Raw genomic sequence first — 21,013 nt, 5'->3', positions numbered from 1 at the left:
TGTTAGTGGTGGGGCAGGGAGCAGAATTCAGCTCTCCCCTGCCCCGTGTTTCCAGGGGGTGGGACAACTGCATACTGTGCCCTGCTTGGGAGGAGGCAGCCAAGCGTGGACATGAGACGTGTCCCCAGAAGTTGTCCCTGGAACCCACACCCAGGGCCAGCAGCCCCAGGGCAGCTGAGTGAGCCACAGGCCTGGCCAGCACTATAAAGGTGTGCCCAGAGTGCCCTCTGTGACTGCCCGTGTGGCTTGCTCAGGTATGCGTTCTGGGTCTGTGAGGATACAGGTCGATGTGCTCAGCTGGCGCAGGGAGTTCAAGACAGCTGGAGAGAGGGAGAGGGAGATATTAATTCACTTTCTGGGATGAGGACCCCCAACCAGAAAGACAAAGGGAGGGGGGAAGAACTAGTTGGCAAGATTGTCAGCCCCACCCAGGACCACCAGAGGGCACGGTGGGGTAGCTTCATCCCTGGGCTGTGTTGGAAGCAGGCTGGCACGGGGGTGCGAGCAGGGTGCCCTCTGTGGGGTGGGCAGTGGCTCCCGTACTTGGCCGAAGTGCAGGCAGGGAGCAGTACTGGTCCAGCCAGGCCAGTGAGGTCTGGCGGAGGCTCTGCAGGCTGGCTGTGGACACCATCCCATTGAAGGACTCAAACAGAGGCCGGATGATGATGCTGAACTGAGCCCGGGTCAAGGAGCAGGCCTGTGGTCCAGCCAGCAGCCCCACCCGCCTCACATGACACTCCGACACCCGTCCCAGCCTGGAGGAGGGCCTGGCCCCCTCTAACCTGGCCCCCTGAGGCCTCCGGTTACAGCACTGGCGCCTCCCAAGGCTCCTCTGGCTCCCAGCCTCCCTTCTGGGTCCTCCATGGCCCTTTGTGCTGGACGGTCCTACCCCTGGGATCCATGCTGGGCTCAGGCAAGAGCTGGACCCCAGAGCCAGGGCAAAGGGGCAAGGCCCCCTCTTTTCCACCCAAAGTCTCTTAACACATTGCCATCGAGTTGGAACTGACTTGGAGACGACCCTCCAGAGGGTTTTCAGAGGCTGTCAACCGCATGGAAGGACACTGCCCATCTTTCTCACGCGGCGGAGTGGCTGGTGGCTTCGGACCACCAGAAGTGCTAACCTTTGGGTCAGCTGTACAATTCCTCACCCACAAGACCGCCAGAGCTTCCCACCCAAAGACTGGGGCCTCCAAGCTGCCCAGTGGGACTTCCAGCAGGCACCCTGAGGTTCCTTCAGTTTTGTTCTCTGCTGGGGTATGGGACCTGGACGGAGACCCCTGCCTGGCCTCTGGGGCCTCCCCTGCTGTCCCTGGGCTCCGAGTCTGAGCAAGGATACCACCCAGAACTTCCAGTTGTGCAGCGTCCGGGTGCGGACGTAGTGATCAAACATGTCTCTCATCTGGTCAAAGCGCTGGTGTGTGATGGGCACTCCGGTGGCAGGCAGCTGCTGCTGGCAGAGGCTGGGGGGCATGGGTGGGTGAGGGGCCAGAGGCGGGCGGCATGGCTCCAGTGTCCAGCGCCTGCCTCCCGGTCCCCCAGCCTACTTAATGTCGGCGTTGAGCTCCTCGATCTGGTCGCGCAGCCGCTGGGCCTCCTCCTGCAGGGCCGCGCGCTCCTGCTGCAGCATGGTGATGTACTCGGCCGTCTTCTGCAGCGTGGTTGCTTTGCTCACCTGCCACGTGAGGCTCAGGTCCCAATGCTACCCCACCCTGAGACTCCTGGGTGGCCCCCCGGCAGGTACCCTAAGGCTCTGGCTCTGGGGGTGTCAGCCTGGGCGGACGGCTCACCTTGAGGCTGGGCTGGGCACTGAGTGTGCTCACCAGCCCGTGCAGGGTGTCGAAGCCCAGTTTGATGTTAAAACGTCGCTTCTGCTCTGCAGAGATGTGCGTGATACGGCGGGTCTCGTTCTTGGGGGAAGACAGTGGGTGAGCCTAGGAAGATCCTGGGAGGCCAGGGGGTAGCAGATGGATCTTGGGGTGGGAGCATGGAGCCCACCTTGCTGTCTGGTCGCCCCCGGCTTAGGATGGCTTGAGTGGGAGAAACGCAGATGCTCAGACTTCCGAGGCCTGGGACGGTACTGAGCTCTCCAGAGAGCCTTCTCTCACCGCCTGTGACAGGAACAGACAGACCTACAGACAGACCAACACAGACGCAGTCCCCCCTCCTCCTTCCGTCCTCGAGGCTTCCCTAACCCCTCCAACTCCTCTTTACCACTGGGTGCTGGGGGTGACAGCCGCTCTGCTTTGGGGACAATCAGGGGCCTGGGAGGGGCCAGTGTGGCTGGCCTTGGAGGTGGCCGAGGTGGTGGAGGCACCGGGGTGGAGGGAAAGAAGGTGCAGGGATATTCAGGGACCGTCTCCTGCTGGAGGAGAAACGGGTAAAGAGTTGTGGGGTGAAGCCCCCCCAGGCTCACCCCCGCTTCCCAGTGCTTGCCATCTTACCGGGGACCCTGGGGACTGGTGGAGGGCGCTGGACACAAGAAGCGGGTCCAGAGCTTGCTCAGGCTTGGCTGTGGACAGGTAGGACCATGAGGGCTTTGGGGCTACCCTAACCCCATTGTCCTCAAGGCCTAGCTCTCTCTTCCAGTAGCCCACACAGCTCTGGGTCTGTGGTCCATGTCCCTGATTCCTGCCCTGCCTGCGACCCCCAAGCCCTCCCCAAGCTGGGCCTCCTCAACCTTCACTCTCCACTCAGAGGTCCTGTCTGCCCTGGGAGGCCCAATGCCTCCAAGCCTACCTGCTGTGAGCAGCTGTGTGAGGCAGGGGTTGGGCCCTCCGGCAGCAGCAGGAGGACTGGCAGTGGCAGTGGCCAATGTGGGGGGCCTGGACTTCTGCCTTCTAGGACACTGGGTGGGGGGCTTGCCTTTGGGTCGCATGCCCCTGGGCACTGCAAACCTAGGCCCCAAAATAGGCTCCGGATACCCTGAAGGCAGAAGTTCACATGGGAAGGAGGACGGGGCACGGCCTGAGCCAGGCTGCGGGCTGGGTGGGAAGGCTGTGGGTGCAGCCAGTGGGGACACTCCTGTGGCTGGAGGGGCAAGAGCGAATGGAAACCTGGGAGAAAAGAGGGGCTCTTCTCGCAGCAAAGCAGGGGCTGGAGGCACGGGAGGGAAGCGGGCTGGCTCCAGGCCTGGCACTTTGGTTTGGGTGGGATAGTGGGGGAAGGCTGAGAATGAGGGAGGGGGCGGAAGCTTGGACTTGAGGTCTTCAGGAAGGATGATATCTGAGTTCAGGTAGGTAGTGGGCTCCAAGGGGCCAGGGCAGCTGTTCCGAGCCTGGTCAGGGGAAAGACACAAGGACAGACACTCAGAAGGGAGGAATGCTGATCTGGGCAGCCACCAGGCATCCTCCTGTGCTGAGCACTGGGGAGAGAGAGGTCAGGAAAATATCCCCTTACACACACACACACACAGACACACACAGAGACACACACACCCCTGGACCAGAACACGAACACACACACACGAACACACACACACACACCTGGACCAGAACACACATCAGGCATGAGACAGACCATCAGTCCCCCAGCTCATCCATTCATCTACCAAATCCCTTCCTTACGCATCCATCTAGTCCTCCACCCACTTCCCATTCTCCATCTATTCACCTAGCCGTTCATTTTCTTACCTCCAAGCTTAGCTAGCTAGGGAGCTCTGGTGGCCTAGTGGTAAGAAGCTGTGCTACAAACTCAAAGGCACAGGGTTCAAATCCACTAGCTGCTCCGAGGGAGATGGATGGGCAATCTCCTCCCGTGTGATTTACTGCCTCTGAAAACCTGCTGGAGGGTCAGCTGTGCATTGGTCCCGACTCAACAGCAAACAGTAAACAGGCTAGCCAGCTAGTCTCCTTCATCTCTCTCCCTTCACCAGCCGAATCAGTTTATCCAACCTCTATCCCTCGTTCAGCTGGTTCACTCAGCTGATGGAGGTGGGAACCCACTCGCTGTCCCAAGGAACAGAGCTGAGACCTCTGCTTCTGAAAAGATTTACAGCCTTGGGAGGAGCCACAGGGGCTGCTCCACTCTGTCCTGAAGGCTTGCTGTGAATCAAGATCGACAAAAAAAGACAGAATCCACCAGATGCTCTGCTGGAGAAGGAGGGACAGTCTCCTCCTGTGCCAGTCAGATCCGATTTGACGGTACGCACACAAAATAATAAAATAAAAACAAAACAAAAACCAACAAGACAGGAGGAATAAGAGTCTCTCCTCCTTCATCCCCCTACCCACCCATGTTTTCGGGTGCTGCTCAATTTCAATTCCTAGTGACCCCTACACAGAACTGCCTCATATTTTTTTATGGGGACATACACACATTTATTGTTCCCTCACAGGGTTTTTGTGGGTTGGAATTCTGGTTTTTTTCTGGATGGGTTGGAATCTTTATGGATGCAGATAAACAGATCTTTCTCCCACAGAGCCGCTGTGTGGGTTTGAACCACCAACCTTTGCGTATGCAGTTAAGTATTGTTTAGATGTCGTGCTTATGATTATCTACCCGCTCAACATTTATACATTCACCATTTACATTTATACACATATATCTATAAATGGCTGAATATATAAGTGTATATAAAATATCTTTTTAAAGAGTTTTATTTTATTTTGTTATTTTTTGTGTGTGTACCGTCAAATCAGATCTGACTGGTACAGGAGGGGATTGTCCCTCCTTCTCCAGCAGAGCATCGGGTGGATTCGAACCACATACATCTGGGATTGCAGTGTAGCTTCTTGCCACTAGGCCACCAGAGTTCCCTAAAATATAATCTTTTATAAAATTTATAGATATAAGTGTATAAAAATCCACCCATTAGCTCACCTATCCAACCAGCCACCAACTGATGCACGTATTTACCAAACCTGGATCCACCCTCTTCCATATTCAGCCTTTGCCAGCGTGCCTATCCGCCTGCTCTTGGTTCTACACTGGTCAGCCATTTGCCAAGTGCCTGCTATGTTCCTGACTGTGCTCGTCACAGGGGATGCAAGCTGCCACAGCCTTTCCAGAAAAGAGCCCATGGCCAGTGGAGGAGAGAGACACCCCAACTGTCAACTACACGCTAGCTGCCTCTGGGTGAGCCCCGACTCTCAGCAGCCAACGCTGCCCAGTCCTGCGCCGTCCTCACTCATCAAGTGCCCATGCCCACTGTGGCTGTCACTGTGTCCGCTCGCCGCGTTCAGGGTCTTCCTCTACTTTGCCAACTCTCGACTTTTTTCAAGCATGATGTCCTTCCCTAGGAACAGACCCTCTCCTGATAACAGGCCCAATGTCCCCCTGGCTTCCACGGAGCAGCCTGGCCCCTGAAGTCGGAGGGAGGGAAGCGACGTCTCGCGTGGCAGCGTGAGGCAGTGTCTAAACTGCACGGGGGGCGGGGGGGGGTTCTTGAGCCAGAATCGTAGACTGCTTCCTAAACGTTCCGGCCAGGTGCCTTCCTGCCTCTGCTTTCTTTCCTTTTTTTTTTTTAAATTAAAAAATATTTTTATTGGTTTCATCTGTGTCTGCTTTCGTTCACACTGCTGCTATCTTGCCCTCTGATCACTTCCTGTCTCCCAAAGCCGACCATTCCCCACAACACAGAGATCTCCCTCCTCCAGGAAGTCTGTGAGCACCTCAGCCCTCAGCAGGGTCAGCTCTGTGCTCCCTCCCTCACCACTGTATTACGTTCTCCGTGAGGCAGGGACGGGGTCGTCTGTCCCCTCCAGTGGCCCCAGCTTGAGCCAGCATGGGGCTGGGCCCTGGGAAAGTGTGGTGACCACTTCCTGGACACAGAGCACACAGGAGCTAGTGTTCAGGTGAAGTGGACAGGGCAAGGCAGGTGGGGTGGGTGAGCTCACCTGTAAGCGGTTGCCTGAGAGGTGGGCCATGCCGGATGGGGTCACAGGAGGCACCTCCGGGCTCGGGACGCCACTGTTGAAGAAGGGGTCAGCCATGAGGCCGAGGCTGGAGGGCTCTGAGAAATTTGAAGGCGTGGGTGTCGGTGGTGGGAGGTAGCTGGTGAAGAAATCTGTAATACAGACCACACAGGGGGGTAGCAGTTAAGACGAAGGCAAAGGGGCCAACGGAGGGGAGGACAGAGGGGTGCCAGGCGCCCTCTCCTCTAGCTGGGCAGGTGGCGTGGGGTGGGGGCCTGCAGACAGGGTGGGGGGACGGCTTCCACAGGCGATTGTGAAACTGGGGGCGTTTCTGTCTCACTTGGGGGAAGCAGACTCAAGGCCTGGGTGGGATGAGTCTGAGTGGGATGGGGAGATGAGGCGCGCGTGAGCACAGACGGCCGGAAGCAGCCCTCCCGCTGGGCTCCCACACTTGGCTCAGGAGGCCCTCTCACCCCCAGACCTGGCAGTGCCCTGGCCTGCTCTTCTTATCAGCTCTGTTGGGGGCACAGAAAGGGGGACAACTGAGAGAATGCCAGGAAGGGACCAGGGTGGGTCCCGGGGCGGAGTGTGGACAGGGAAGGCGCTGGGGTTGACAGGAGTTCAAGGGGTGAGTTAAGAGGTCAGAGGGTCAGGTCAGAGGTCTGGAACAGGCAGCCTTGTGGGAAGACCAATGGGTGAGACTTGGAGTGGGATGCGGGGGTCTGATGGGGTGATGGTCAGGAGTCAGAGGGTGCACTTGTTGGAGGGATAGCATCAAGGGGCTGCTGGAAACCTCGGACACACTGGCAGCGTGGCGGGCTGCCAGATTGATCGGGGTGCGGGTTGTGTAAGACCCGGGCTATTCTGGTTTTGGGAAGCAGCAGCCTGCAGCCTGACCACATCCCGGGCCTGGGTGCCGCCCGCCCACCCGCTCCCTTCCGGGCACCTTTCTCTGACCCTGACCAGGCTAGGCTGACCAGACCCAAGTCCACCTTGACTGGGTCCCAGCTCCACGCTCCTTCCTCGGCCAACTCTGGCCAGGACAGTGGGCCACAATTCCCTTTAGGAGCAAGGGAGAATCAGGAGGGGGTTAGGTGGGACCACCTCAAATCTAAGCCTGGCAGGGGGTCAAACCTTTACATGTGACTCTGGTGGAAGACACGGGGGCTGGCGTGTGGCTGAACGTGCCCGTGTGGTTTGCACACGGTCTGTTTCCCTGTGTATGTCCGTCCTGGGGTCTATTATTATCTGACGTTGCTGTGACACGGCTGGTGAGAGTTAAGTCGGCTCCAGGCCCACTTCTGTTGTGTCTGAGGGAGCGTGTATGTGTGTGTGCTTCCTGGGTTGTGTGGTCACAGGGGACCTTCCCGCCTGTCCTGCTGCCTCCCTTTGACAGAAAGACTGGACCAAAGTCACTCGTCCAGGACTATAGCCTCATCACTGGATTCCAGAGGCTCTAGACCCCCACGCTGTCCTCAGGCCTGGCCTGGCCAGGGCCACAGTGCCACTCCCTGTCCGCTGTCCACCCATGGATGAACGTGCCATTCGTTCTTTTCCTATCGGGTGTCCACGCTTTCCCTCCAACCTTCTGAAGTCACCGAAAGACATCACCTCCTAGCCCCAGACACCCAGGGAGACCCCAGCCACCTGCTGAACCCCGAGTCCCCCCTCAAGTCCATTCCCCCTCACTGACATGCCATCTGCCTGAGTCCTTCCTGCGCACCTCTCGCCAAGCCCTCTGCTCACTGAGTGCTGCCCCCTCCCAGTCCTGGTTCCCTCTCATGGGGAGGGGCCACCAAGCAAGACCAAGGTGGGGTGTTCCCTGTGCCCCACCACACTTAGCTTTTGACACAGCCACCTTGTGTCCCCATGCCACAGTTTGCTCCCACCCCAGCAGCCTCCCTGGCTTCTCAAGCCCAGCCCAATTCTGCCCAGAGCTTGGGATGAGGTCAGCTGGGCTCCTACCTGTGGCCGAGGTCCGTGAGCCCTGACAGGGGGGCTGCCCCACCAGGGTGGCCTGCTCCCGTGACACTGCCATCAACACTTCTGTTCCTGGAGCCCCTACCTCCACCCAGGGCTGGGGGTGGTTCCTCATTCCTAAGTCCCTGCCCCATAGGTCTCCACCTCTTGACTGACAGGCCCAGGACTCTGGGGAGGAGCAAAGAGGTCACAGACTCAAAGCCCTATATCCTAGGGACCTTCCTCTGGGGCCTGATGTCCATTTGGCCTCCAGAAGTCCCAGCTGTGGGGACAGTCTCTAAAGCTGACAGCTAGGTGGGAAAGAGCACGAAGATGGCTCGTGCACAGGTGATGATACAGAAGCAGATAGCCTTTCATGAAAATGAATAATAATAGCAAGAAGGTATACTGCAATCCCAGAGGTCCACAGTTCAAATCCACCAGATGCTCTGCTGGAGAAGGAGGGACAATGTCCTCCTGTACCAGTCAGATCTGATTTGACGGTACACACACACACACACAATAATAAAATAAAAATTAAAAAAATAACAAAATTAATAATAATAAAAAAGGAGAGAAAAAAAAAGAAGCAGACTGCCCATCTTTCTTCCATGGAGCAGTAGGTGGTTTTGAACCATGGACCTTTGCATTAGCAGCATAAGTCCTTCTTATGTAAGCCACTTGTGATACACAGAGAGGAGTACCCCTGGAGACATGCACAAAGCCAGGCAAACTAGTGACCAGGGTCAGGAGAGGGAGACAGGGAAGTTAACACTTAAAAAATATACTGCGAGATGTGATGCCTGGGGTTTGCTTGGAGGTAACAGGGGTGCAGGGAGTGGTGAAGGTTGAGATGAAGCCAGGGTGATGGACAGCTGGCAGATGCTGGAGTGATGAGGGCAGCTCGGGGCTAATCTGGCCTACTTTCCTTCTCTCTCTACTTGTTGGAAAGTTCCCTTAATAAACAGTTTTCAAATGTATTGCATAAATAAGAAATAAATCCAAATAAGTCAAAGTCCCTCTCCTCTGAGGCTCTTTGCCTACAGCTTAGAGCCCCCATGGGGCCTGCCCATGCCTGAGGCCTCGTCCCAAAGGAAGGAGCTGTGAGAAGTTGCCCAGTCCGGCCGCCCAGCACCCCGCAGGGGCCTGCCACACCTGATATCTCCATGAAGTCATCCAGGCTGGGCTGCAGCGGCGTCAGGTCTGGCTGGATCATGTCAGCGTTGCCGACGTAGGCTGTGGGGACAGTTGTGGGGTGGACTCGGGGTGGGGGCACTGCCCTTCCTCACCCCCCAGCCGTGGTCTCTCAGCTCCCTGGATCCTCTCAGGCCTGAGCCTCACCCTCCCACACCATCCCGCTTTCTGGGCACAGGCCCTCACCATCCTCGGGGGCCAGCTGCAGGGGCGCAGGGCCGGGCTGAGTCATGGTGAAGAGTGTGTCGGAGATGTCGGACAAGAAGGAGTCGAGGTCCAGGAGCTGCCGCCCACTGGGCTCCTCCTCGGGGGCCCCCAGCAGCACGGGCATCATGCTGGAGAAGAGCTGTTCGCACCATCGCTCCGGCGGCCGCCACCCCCCCTCCGCCTGGGGAGACAGAGCAGTGAGAAGCACAGCGGGTCATGTGCCCCCACCTCTCTGGCCTGGGAAGCCACAGCCCTCTCTACACACAATTCCTTGTCACTTCTCCCCAGTGACACCTCACTGGCTTCTAACAACTCCCCCCAGCAGATGGGCTGGGCTGGACTCCTACAGAGCTAACCTCCATGCGTCTCCTGTTGGGGTCCCTCCTGATCAGACAACCCACAGGCTTGGGGTTGAGCCCAACCAGAGGGTCAGCAGCCGCTTTCATTCTCCACGCATCGCACCTGCACCCTCCTGCCCACAGCCCTGCCCACCTCTTGGTCAGCTGTCTTCCGCCAGGCAACACCCACCTGCTTGGGGGCCAGGAGATCACCTTCCCTGCTGGACTTACGGAGCTGGAGGGACACATAGAGTTGGACATTGGCTGCCTTGTCTCTTCCTCCAACATCTCAAGGCCTCCCGCCCCCTCTCCTTAGCTCCTTCCACCCAGATCAATGGGCTTCCCCATTCCCGCTCAGATGCACCCGCCCAGGTGAGAAGGCTGCGAGGAGCGCCCGCGGCCACGTGGTGGCGCTGTTGGCTGGCTTTACAAAGAAAGTTGTGCTGTTTCTTCCAGCAGCGCGGCCACAGGTGGGTGGGCTAGGTGAGGCAGGAGTGTGGGCGGCGGGGAGCAAATGTGTGGGGGGCTCACTGACCCGCTTCTTGTAGTAGATGCGCCACTTGTGGTACTCTCGCATCACCACTTCGATGCGCCGCTTCCAATAATTCCCCTCCAGGACCACCGCCTGGGGAGGGGAAGGAAGGGATCTCAATGCCAGGGGGTAGCTCTGTACCCCCAAATCTGGGATAGCCCCTCTGCGGGCCCCAGGGACAGGACCAGGCTTGGTGGGTACAGGTGAGTGGGTACCCCAGCCCCAGCTCATGTCCCTGCTACCTCTGGCTTCCGGTGCTCATCAGCCTCTGGCCCCTGCAGGGGAGTCACGAAGCCACACACGGGGCTCTTCCTCCGCTCCACATCTATGGACAGGAGGTGTCCTGGTCAGAGGGCGGCCACACCGACTGGGACTCGAGTGACGCACAACACAGTTCTGCCCAGTCTTCATTACAATGGTGTCCATGGTATGGTGACACCCAGTGCGGTAACTCAGGGCATCACCTGCCGCCCCTCGTGCCCCCCTCCCACCCCAACCATACAGAACCCTTCCTTAGTCATGTTTAGATCACCTTTAATCAGGACACTATGTCATAAGTGTAGCTATCAATTGCTTACACGTAATGAATATTATCTTCAATTATGTAAACGCTAAAAATCATGGCAAAATCATTCTACACTGGATTATAACATTATCATTTACAACATTAGGGACAGGTAGAGGAAACCACGTGAATCAAAGCATGATTGTAACTGGGTAATAATGACAGCTCTGACCCGAGAGTAAGAGAAGTTAACTTAAAAAGGCAAATTAGCATAGACTTTAGCCTTGTCAGCAGAGTGAGACAAACTTTTGTTAAAACTATTTATGGGAATAGTTCTATAAAAAGAATACATTTTAAAAACTATAATGACTTTTTCCTGACACACCGCACAAAAATTTTATAATCATTTTGGTGTCACCCCTTGGACAGTGTAACTCCCACTAGTCTTTATTGTCCAGTTTAAGTAATACTTCCTCCAGGAAGCCCTCCTTCCTACTCTAAGCCTTGCCTATCACCCTCTTCGGAGCTGACTTCAATGAACCTCCCCTACCTTCTGTGCCTTGGGAGCCTCATAGGTGCATAGACAGTGGTTGTTTAGTGGGATCATGGGACCAGAGTGGCCACAAGAAGGTCTTGGATCAGACCTACAGGTCAGAAGCCCCAGAGTACTTGGTCTTCAGTCTCAGCCTTCTCTACACTTCCCACCCCCCCATCTCAGAGAAGCACCACGGTCCACTTCTGACTACCTGCGCCCCCCCCCTGTTCCAATGCCCTCATTCCCCTTCCTGGTTTCTGATCTTAACTTGAGGTACTTAGAATGAGGTGCTTAATATGGCCCTTCTAGCCAAAGTCTTTGTAACTCCCACCAAACAACTGGGGAGGGCTGTGCAAATGAGGGGCTTGCAGCCTATCAGGGTGACTGAACAGCATTCTAATAATGCCAAATACGCATATGACACCCTTGTGGGGGTTATTACTGTTGTGTGCTGTCAAGTGGGAACCAACCTAGAGCTAAGCCTCCACTGGGTTTTCAGAGGCAGTAAATTTGCACAGGAGAAGATTGCCCATCTTTCTCCCATGCAGCAATGGTGGATATAAACTGCATGCCTTTGGGATTGCAGTGCAATTTCTCACCACTAGGCCACCAGAGCTCTAATAGGAGTGGAACCCTGCAAATAAGGTATATGAAAACTTAATGAAGAGATTGGTCAGTTTTTTTTTGCCATTTCGCTAGGCTCTGAATGAACCATCTCTGAGGTGGAAAGGTGGACCTACTATCATGAAGAATTGAGAATCAGAGACAGGAAAGGAGCATGTCCTTTGGAGCTGGAGTCCCTATGCTGGGAACCTCCAAGACCCAGGAGACAGAGAGCTGTGACTGAGATGATGAGAAAGCAGCAGCAGCAGATAAATGGCAGCAACAGAAGCAGGGGACCAGCTCAGGATGGTGGAGGGGGCTTTCTCGTCCATCAAATGAGAAACTCGAGAACCTTCAGGATATAGTTCAAGAGAACTTCCTTTTCTCATCCATGTTCACAAGCAGGATCTGCTAGGTCTTGCCCTGCTCTGACAAGTTACAAAGCTCTTTAGCTCTCCTGATAGGTACCCAGTGGAGATAGAGAACTTTGTAACTCGTCCAGTAGGACAAAGGCAGGTTCTGGTGGCGAGCATGGATGAGAAGAGGCTGTCCTGAACTGTATCATGAGTCGTTCTTGAACCTGAATTATGACCGGCTATTTCCCTAATCAACCCCAAAACCATAAGTACTGTCTGTGAGTTCTGTGTAGCAATTGCAAAGAACAGAGCCCAGCAGATTAGCGCCATGGGAGGGATGTTAGTGTCAGAATTAGCAGAAAGATGGGAGCGCAGAGGCATGTCTGACATTCCACCCTCACAGGAACCAGATTTGGATGGATGCTGATCCTCTCCCCCCCCCGCCCCCGGTGCAGTTAGAGGTGATCAGATGTCCTCACTGTGCCACCTTCACAAGACCCTTTACCCACAGACACATTCCAGGTTCTCGCCTTTATCTTCTTTGTTTGTCTAGTGTGTTCTCGTGAATCTTTTCCCTGTCTCTGTCTCTTCTTAACCAGTCCCTTCCTTTTGCTACTCCAACCTTCCATTCTTTTGCACTCCTTCTCCCCCCATCAAACTCCAGAAGAGTTGTCAACACGTGGCAGCTAACACTTCTCCCTTTCCCAGGCTCGTGGGTATCCCTGTGCCACAACCCCTTCCTGAACTCAGGGTCCTCGTTCTGTGGCTCTTCCTCAGCTACCTTCTCTACCTCAGCGAACTCCTCCCAAGATCCACCTCCTTCCAGAACCTTCTTTGTTCTCCTGCCTTCTTGGTCGTGTCTTACTGATCCTTCTCTGGGATCCACCCTCAAACCTCTCTCACTTTGCTACACGTTCGGGTTCCAGTCCCCACTAGGATGTCCCAAAGCTTATTACACTTGGGAAGGTTAGGAACACACCTCCTACTGTGCCTCCCCCGATTGCTCTGATGCTGAATTGTGTCCCAGCCAACAAACACCGCACTCATTTCCAGCATTCCCAGTCTCACTAGCCGCATAAGGCCTTCTCCTCCACCTTCTCCCGGCCACCCCTGACCTGGTGTCATTTTTCACCTGGGCCTCTCTTAACTCCAGCCCACCTTTCTCAGCGGCCAGGCCAGTTCTTTCTCAAACCCAGGGCACACTAAAATGCTGACTCCCAGCTCCCCACACCCTCCAGAGAAAGTCTAGATGTCTTAGCTTAGCTTTCAAGCCCCTCTCGCTGTCCCCCTCTGCTTCTTCTACTTTTCTACCCCCTTCAAGTGTCCCACTTGGGAGCCAGTCCACATATCAGCCCCTGCAGCCCATCCTCTACCTCCTTCCAGATGGAAAGCCCTCTTGTTCTCCTTTATTTCTACATATACTACACCTTCAAGATAGCACCTCCTCCAGGAAGCCCACCTGCCTGACCCCTGGGCCCTGTTCACCCCTCTTGCACCATCTAGTTCTTTGCAAGAGTGTATCTCTCCACTGAGAGGGAAGCAGGAGCAGTGACCTTCCACCCCAAACCCTGGGTCGCAGAAGTCCGAGTGTCACACAAAGTGACTTTCCCTGGCAGCCCTGATCAAAATGAAGATCCCAGTTCCTTCACGATGTCCATGGGGACGGTCCTGCCTTGACAGACTTCTTCTGGGGCAAATGAGAATCCTGGGCATGTGAAACTTCCTAAGACTGTAAGTCTCATTTACAAAAGTTCTGTCCCAAGGACTAGTTTCTAAACCAAATATTCATGAGATTTGAGGGAAAGGCTTTGTCCTGGTCATTCAGATGAAAACTCAAAGAGGTGGCCCTTGGGTGTCTGGACCCTGGGGGAGTTAGACCAAGGAAGGTCTCCAAAAGTAACTGCTGGGAATTAAATGCAAGAAAAAGAGTGGTTGCCCCCAGAGGATCAGGGTTGAGTGGGCCCTCTTCTACCTCGAGACCCTATTCTCTATTCAGAAAGGAGCAACGATGTGGCTTCCTGGGGCCAAGAGAGGCCTTTTTACAGCTCTGATAAGGGCATGCACTCACTCAGCCTCCTAACCCGTTGCATCTCTGCAGGAATGGATGGGCCTGTGCGATGAATCCGGACCTTCCAATTTAGCCCCGTGATAAGGAAAGCACTCAGTGTGAGATGAAGCAACTGGAGAGGTCCTAGCCCAGGAGAGAGGCAATGTGCTGAGGGCACTCCAAGGAGGCTGAGGGTGTGGAGAGATAGCAAAGGAAGAGACCCTGGAGTCTAGGATCCTTTAAAGAGGTAACTACGTCCTTTCAGGTTATACTCAAGTAAGGGGCACAAGTCAGTGGACCCTTCGGGTTAATCGTGGCACTGGCAGAGCCTGGTCCAGCCCACCCCTCATAGAAGGGCCAGCCCATGCCACAAAAATCATAATAAGCCCATCGGTAGTCCCTCTCTATGTTAGGCCTGTTCAGAGACGTGTATAATCTTATAGAAAATCCTCAGTGACCTGACATTAGTCTTCCCATTTTGCAGAGGAGCAAGTTGTAGCATAAGGAAGTAGAGGATGTTCCCAAAGTCACATGGCACATGGCTAGGGAGAGAGTGCTGGTGCTGGGCTCAAACCCAGAACCTGGGGTCCTGCCAGCAACTTTTGCAATCATTAGAAACCAGGGTCTGGGTGAGGATCCTGAGAGGGTCACACCTCAGCTGTCACTAAAAATTCCTCCTGCAGCATGAAGGTTATGCATCCTGTCCACCTTTAGAGGAGACAGGAATCAGCTGGAGACCCAGGAGGGCACTGGCTCCTTGGTCTGGCCAGGACCCATCCTGCAAGTTCTTAGAAACAGCAGGGACTCAGATAATCTGAGGGTGAAGCCTCACTTACAGTCCCAGAGGCTCGGAGAGCTGTGTTCTCACCAAGGACTGGAAAGCAGTCAGCTGGCGGCAGTCAAGTCGTGCCCGCTCAGAGCTGAGAGCCCTGGCCTTCCAGGCCGCCCAGCTCTACTCCGTATCTGCTCTTTGAACAAGTCCCTTGTTTCTTGGGCCTCAGTTGCTCATCCATAAAATGGGGTTATTGACATCCAGGGTGTGTAGGAGGCCTTAAATGAGATGATTTAGGAAAGTTCTGGACAGAGAAATGAATAGAAACCAAAAGAACACACCCCCCTCTCTGCTCGGATAGAGTCCAACATGCTAGTACAGAGACTACTGCTTGTGAGCTGTGTGCTAGACTCCCACATAGGGACAAGGTTCCAACAGAAGGCCCCTGCTGGCCTGCCACGAGGGGGTGCTTGCCTACCCAAATGACTGCGACCTTCTCAAGGACGGATCAGATTCAAGCATCATTTATTGAGTGCCAGCTGTGTATGAGGCCCTTTTGTACCCATAATCCCATGCCAGCTTTGAAGAGTAGGCCCACCGGCCTCTGCATATAGATGAGGAAACAGGTTCAGAGAGGTTAGGCAATTTGTTTTTAGCTGCACAGCCAGCAAGGGACAGAGGAAGCTCTGGGTGATACAGGTTCAGATCATGTGGCCTTTCACCTGCACTCTATATGGCCCTTAGGGTCCCCTCCTCCCCGTTCTCCAGGGCTGTATGTCTGTCTGTTGGGTGATCGACAAGGGTTTGATGGGGGACTGAGAAGCCTGCATGGGATTCTCACTGTCCCGGTTGTAAAGTGATACTGCTGGTTGGCCTAGCGTGTGCCTAACATCGCCCTCTACCCTGGTGTTTGAGGCCCCTGACGAGGCTGTGAGCTGACCCCACAGGTTGGTTCACCTTCGGGGCTTCTGAAGGGTGACCCATGCTTGGGCTCGCTTCACAGTGGAGTGCACCCTTTAGGAACATTCCCTAAACCCCTCTGTAAATCAAAGACCATTCAGGGGTCTTGGCATTGAGGACCTGGTCTCCCCAAGACGTGCACTGCCAGGGTCCCAAGGTCTTCCTGGGCAGCCCCTATGTAGTGCCCTCTGGCTGGGGAGAGGACTGCCTGGCTGGGGAGGCCCATCATGCCCACTCACACTGGGTATACCAGGCCCTCCAGATGGCATTGTTGAGGCGAATCTTGTCTCTGCAGAGCAGCTTGAGGCCTTTGAAATTCTTCCACTTGGGAGAGACCAGCTTGCCACTGTTGGGGGGGGAAAGGGCTGGGTCAGGGTGGTAGCAGAGAAAGTATATGTTGGGGGTCTTTACAGGGGCTGGTCCTCCATTCTTTCCGTCACAGGGGGGTCTTATAAGAAACCTCTCTACCCCAAGTCTTGTCCTTCAATGTAACCTGTCTGAAATTCCTACCCTGACAGCTAGATTTTTAAAATGTTCTCCCTGGTCCCCAGGGGCGGCCCTTGGGCTCTCTGAAGTGACCTGCTTATTAATCTACTACTAGAACTCCAGTCAGGGTTGAACTTGTTCGTCAGCTCGGCCTTTGGGACCACAATGCCCAATAGTCAACCGAGGCTGATCTCCTGGGCTGGCTGGGGAGGGTTCTCAGGTCCATTTCTTACTTAAGGAGACTGAGGTCAGGACGGGAGAAGAACGTGGTCAGGATCACAAGGTGGGAACTCATTCAGGCTATGTCAGCTACATCAGTCTCTATGCCTCTAGGCCCAGAGTGAGTGGGGCCGGGGGTGGGGGTAGGTGACGTTAGCTGAAGTGGAGAGGGGCTTTCATTACTACTTGGGGCTTTTGAGCAGCACAGCTTCCTCCCTGCCCTTCTGCTGTCCTCCCTGTCCAGAGTTCTGGAGGACAATCTATCAGCTGAGCTGGAAGGTGGGCTCCTTTCCTGGAATGTACATGAGACAAGGAGACAGGTGGGTCTAAGGTCTAACCATCCGTCAAAGGGACAGTGGTGCTCTATGCGGGGACAGGCCTTCTGTTCAGGGTCCCTTGGACACAGGCCAAGTTGGTGCCACTGGGAAGCTGACCCAGGAAACAAAAGGCTCAGGCACTCACACGCTTGCTGGTCTCTCCCTCCCCACATCTACAAGCCACAAGTTCAAGTCCCTGCTGACCCACCTTCTCTAGCCCTTGCTCAGATAGGAAGACTGAGGCCCCAAGGCTTGTTATTGGCAAGCCCCCAAGGCTTGTTATTGGCAAGCCAGGTCTGCTCTCTAATGGGAGGTAGGAGATCCTGGGGTGGGCAGAGGGGGCAGCCTGACTCCTGTGTGGGCCCCCTCTCCTCTTTGGTCTCCCAGCTCCCATGTTTACTTTAGGAAGGGAGAGGAGGGGGACAGCTGCCCAGGGGACAACAGGCCTCATTACCCAAATAGAACATAGCGCCCAGTGCCCTGGCCCACTGGCTGGTCCCCTCCCTCCTGGAGCTGGATAAACACCATCTGCCCAGAAAGGACACACGGAGGGAGGTGCACAATGACATTTCCTGGGCCAACTTCTTTGGTGGCACCTAGGGGAGACTCCTGGGTTTGTTTCCCCAGCCTGTGTCCCAGCAACCTCTCAGTTCACTTGGTTCATCCAGGGCCCCACCCCAAACAGCTTGCCATCTCTGCTCCACTGCCCTGGCCCTGGCTGAGCCTGGAGAGACACGGGTAATACCAGAGCCCAGCAGAAAAGCCTAGGGTCAGGTTCAAGAGCTTCTGGTGACCGATGGGGATGGGTGCCTTTTTCAGTTGTCACCCAGCACTCCCCACCCAGGACAGGAATTACCCGTGTAGTACCCTTGACAGGGGCCTGTCAATGCTCCTAGTCCTAGAGGCCTGTCAGCCTTGACCAAGAAAATCTGCTGGCTTGGCTCCTCTCTGGGGCTTCCTCCCACACGGGGGACAGGCCTCCCTGGGAGAGTCCATCTGGGCCCAGGGCGCCCTGGCGGCAGAGGCCAAGGTGCCCAGGCTTTCTGGCCAGCACTGCCAGTACCTCCTTTCACATTTGGACATTGCCCGATAAGTTTCTCTTGGGACACTCTGGCTCCCAGATCCTTTCTCTTCCAGAAACCCTTATCCTTGAGGGACCTTTGAGATCTAACTCTCTGTCCCTGATGGGGACTCAGAATTTTCCTTTAGCACGTGGGGAAACCGAAGGCTCCTTGGGTACTAAGCCCCCTCCATCCCTGTCATTTAGCCCCTCCATCCAGGGTCCAGCAGAAAGCATTCCTGTTCTGGGTGTTTGGGAAGAAAACAGCCCTCTCCATTCAGCGGCCCACCCTCCAATCAGCTCCTCAGAGACGTAGTTCCAGGGCTGGGGTGCTCTGTTTCCTACCTTGTCACTTCTCCTAAACCTCCCCTTTGGTCATTCCCAGTCTAGTGAGACTAGAGTTATAGTAGTAGCCGTTACATTGGCAGCTAAATGGGGGGTAGGGTGGGAAATAGGGAACCCCAGGGAGAGCCAGGAAGGAGGGGTAGCCACATCCGGTGTACCGGTGTACCAGGACCTGAGATGCCCTGTCTGGGGCCGTCCCGTGATCTTTGGGGGAAGGGGTAAGAGAGGACGGGAATTTGAACTTTCCACATAGGACCAGCGCCCGGGAAGATCGGGTTGCAGCAGGACCTGGGCCCAGGGCCAGAGCTTGTGGGCCAAGGTTACAACGCCTGCAGCCAATGGGGTCGCTGCCACGCGGGACAGGGGCGGGTAGCATTCCCCTGCAGGCCCCCGCAGCTCCAGCTCCCACTCCCCGCGGCAGGTGCTGGTCGGTTTCGCAGACAGGGATTCTCAGAAGGGGAGGCGGCACCACAGAGCAAGAAAAAAGATATTTGCATAGTGAAAAGATCAAGGCCGTCCAAGCTCCCTTTCTCTCCTAAAGTTCTCAGTAGATAATTTATCCTGGTCCCTTTGCTCCGGGGAACTTTGCTCCAGGGCACTGGGCCAGGATCTGGGTTCGCGCCCTACCCGGGGGACGTGGGCGTAAAGAGGGGGTCTGGCGCTGCCTGTGCGCTCGGTAACGCGCAGAGCAGGGGTCCTGGGAAGTGGCAGGCGCTCGGCCTCCATCCTGGACTTGATGAGCCGGGACCTTCCCTCCCTGCACAGCCCGCATGGCCTGCGGCACCCTCTGCAGGCCCGAAGCGGGGCACCTCGCCGCGCTGCGCCCTTCGCTGCGGGTTCGAACACCCTCCTCCCACAACCTCTGACCTCGCAGATCAAGAGGTGCGCTGGCAAAAGAGGGTGGACTTGGGACTGGGTCAACCACCGGCAGCCGAGAGGGATGCCAAGTGCGGGAACTGCGTGAGGGATCCTGGGGCTGCAGGGGGTCAAGTGGAGCGGTCCCCAGATTGGAGGGTGCTGGGAGCGCGAGGGGCATTTCCTGGTGGACAGAGAGCCCATACTGGGGTGGGCTAGGAGTGATGGTGATGAGCATTGGCAATCAGGGGGTGCGAAGGCTAGAGGAGGATTGTTCAGACTGTGGCTCGAGTTCCCCAAATCAGACACAGACCAGAGCTACGGACTGCGCGGGGTGTCTGGGACCCCTGCACGCGGAGCACCCCACGGACGGCCGAGGTGGCCAGCTCCGAGCCACCCTCACCTGTAGGCCAGGCTCATGCACTCGAAGAGGCGGGTGAGTGTGGGGTCGATGCTGCGCGGCCCGAAGTCAGTGAGTCCCAAGGGTCCCTCCTGGTCGCGCCGCCGGGTCAGTGAGTCGCTGTGGGGCGACGACACCATGAAGTGACCGCTGTGGATGACCTGCGAACGGAGCAGCCCTCCCGCGCTGCGTCGGAGGCTCGGCTCCTCCGAGTCCGTGTCGGAGTCCGTGTCCGGGTTCGGGATGACCCGTGGGCCGGGGAGTTCGGCGGCCAGTCCGGCCAGCGCCCCGGACGAAGCCATCCCTGCGGCCGCTTCGCCGGCCCCCCAGCTGCCTAAGCCGCTCTCACGGCCTGCCCGGCCTCATTAGCATAGTACCGCCCCCTCGGTCCTGATAGGCCAGCCTGGTGGGCGGGGCACCACGATCGCGGGGCGGGGCTAGTGTCAGGGCCAGCCAGGCATCTGGAGAGCGTGAGCAGATCAACTGGGAGCTCTGAGGGGTTTGAGAGGGAATTGGAAGGGAGTTTGGGAGCTTGGAGTCCCCTGATGAGAGGGATCGATACAGAAACTGCAACAATGGGTTAGCGCGCGGCGGAGGTCGTGAGGTTGGGACAGGATCTGGAGAGGTTCAGATCTGCTGTGCGTAAGGTTGAGTGAATTCCATGGTACACCAACAACTACAAGTTCTGCTGTGACCACAGTCCCTATGGAACCCTCCCTGCCTTGCTCCCAAGAGCGGTCTCTGAAGGGTCGACTGCCAGTCGTTCACACCTGTGAGCGCATCACCAGCTCCCTGATCTACTATCCCACTGCCTTCCCTGGCCACTCATTCGCTCAGTTCTAGGGTCTTTCCCCCTCCTCTCACTAACTTTCCATTGTTACTGCGCCAGCCTTCCACTCGCCTCTGTGGCGAGTCACATCTGTGCCAAGTCACGAGACCTCCTGCGTCCACTCTAACCTGCCTCCCGTATAATGGACCAGACTGACTTACAATAAAATACTATTGTATTTTATTAGTTTGCTTATTTTAACTTTTCATTGTGACCTGAGTGGAAGTTTACAGAGTAAAACTACTTTCCTATTTAACAATTTCCGTGCATTTTTTATTTGTGGCATTGATTTTAAGCCCCACAGTGTAACTGCTCCCCCAGTCTGTCCACACTCTTCTCACTTAGGTGCTTCACATAAGGGGCTCGATCTGTGGCACATTCCCAGAACTCTGAGTTCCATCATGATCCCACTACACACACACACGGAAAAGGCAGAGCCAGGCCATGTGAGTCCCAAGAGGTTACATGGGGTCCTTACCAGAGGGGCCAGGTGACCAGCTGGCCTTAGCCACCTTTCCCTGTTAGGCCCCTGGCTGCTGTCTGCTCAGGAGCCTTGGGTCCCCCCTCCTCTCACTATCCTGACACGTCCACTTCTTCCCACACTGGAGTGTTCTATTCTTAAGCTAGAAGCAGGCTGCTAGG

The 21,013-nt window shown here is 55.9% G+C and overlaps 1 protein-coding gene across 1 annotated transcript; it reads right to left on the bottom strand.

Moving 5' to 3' along the window:
- Positions 1-201: 201 nt before the first annotated feature.
- Positions 202-19,844, bottom strand: MLXIPL (MLX interacting protein-like). The gene is made up of 17 exons (XM_006889682.1): positions 19,546-19,844; positions 16,100-16,206; positions 10,325-10,407; positions 10,086-10,175; positions 9,741-9,785; positions 9,192-9,393; positions 8,967-9,047; positions 5,835-6,004; positions 2,737-3,274; positions 2,442-2,509; positions 2,212-2,362; positions 1,996-2,108; positions 1,788-1,907; positions 1,545-1,672; positions 1,337-1,460; positions 544-673; positions 202-320 (listed from the first exon to the last, which is right to left on the bottom strand). The coding sequence occupies exons 1-17, from the start codon at positions 19,842-19,844 to the stop codon at positions 202-204; spliced, it is 2,568 nt and encodes an 855-aa protein (XP_006889744.1).
- Between the last annotated feature and the right edge of the window lie 1,169 nt (positions 19,845-21,013).

This window comes from Elephantulus edwardii, unplaced genomic scaffold (assembly GCF_000299155.1).
Source record: "Elephantulus edwardii isolate Elephantulus edwardi_28Jun2011 unplaced genomic scaffold, EleEdw1.0 scaffold00080, whole genome shotgun sequence".
NCBI lineage: Eukaryota > Metazoa > Chordata > Mammalia > Macroscelidea > Macroscelididae > Elephantulus > Elephantulus edwardii.
This window is presented reverse-complemented; position numbering and strand designations above follow the sequence as displayed.

Excerpts from the sequence above, each read along its gene's own strand:
- MLXIPL (XM_006889682.1), bottom strand. The coding sequence starts at position 19,844 with ATGGCTTCGTCCGGGGCGCTGGCCGGACTGGCCGCCGAACTCCCCGGC. Across the intron at positions 10,176-10,324 it reads ATGAGCACCGGAAGCCAGAG|GCGGTGGTCCTGGAGGGGAA; the intron begins GTAGCAGGGACA and ends TCCCCTCCCCAG. Across the intron at positions 2,510-2,736 it reads CACACAGCTGCTCACAGCAG|CCAAGCCTGAGCAAGCTCTG; the intron begins GTAGGCTTGGAG and ends ACCTGTCCACAG.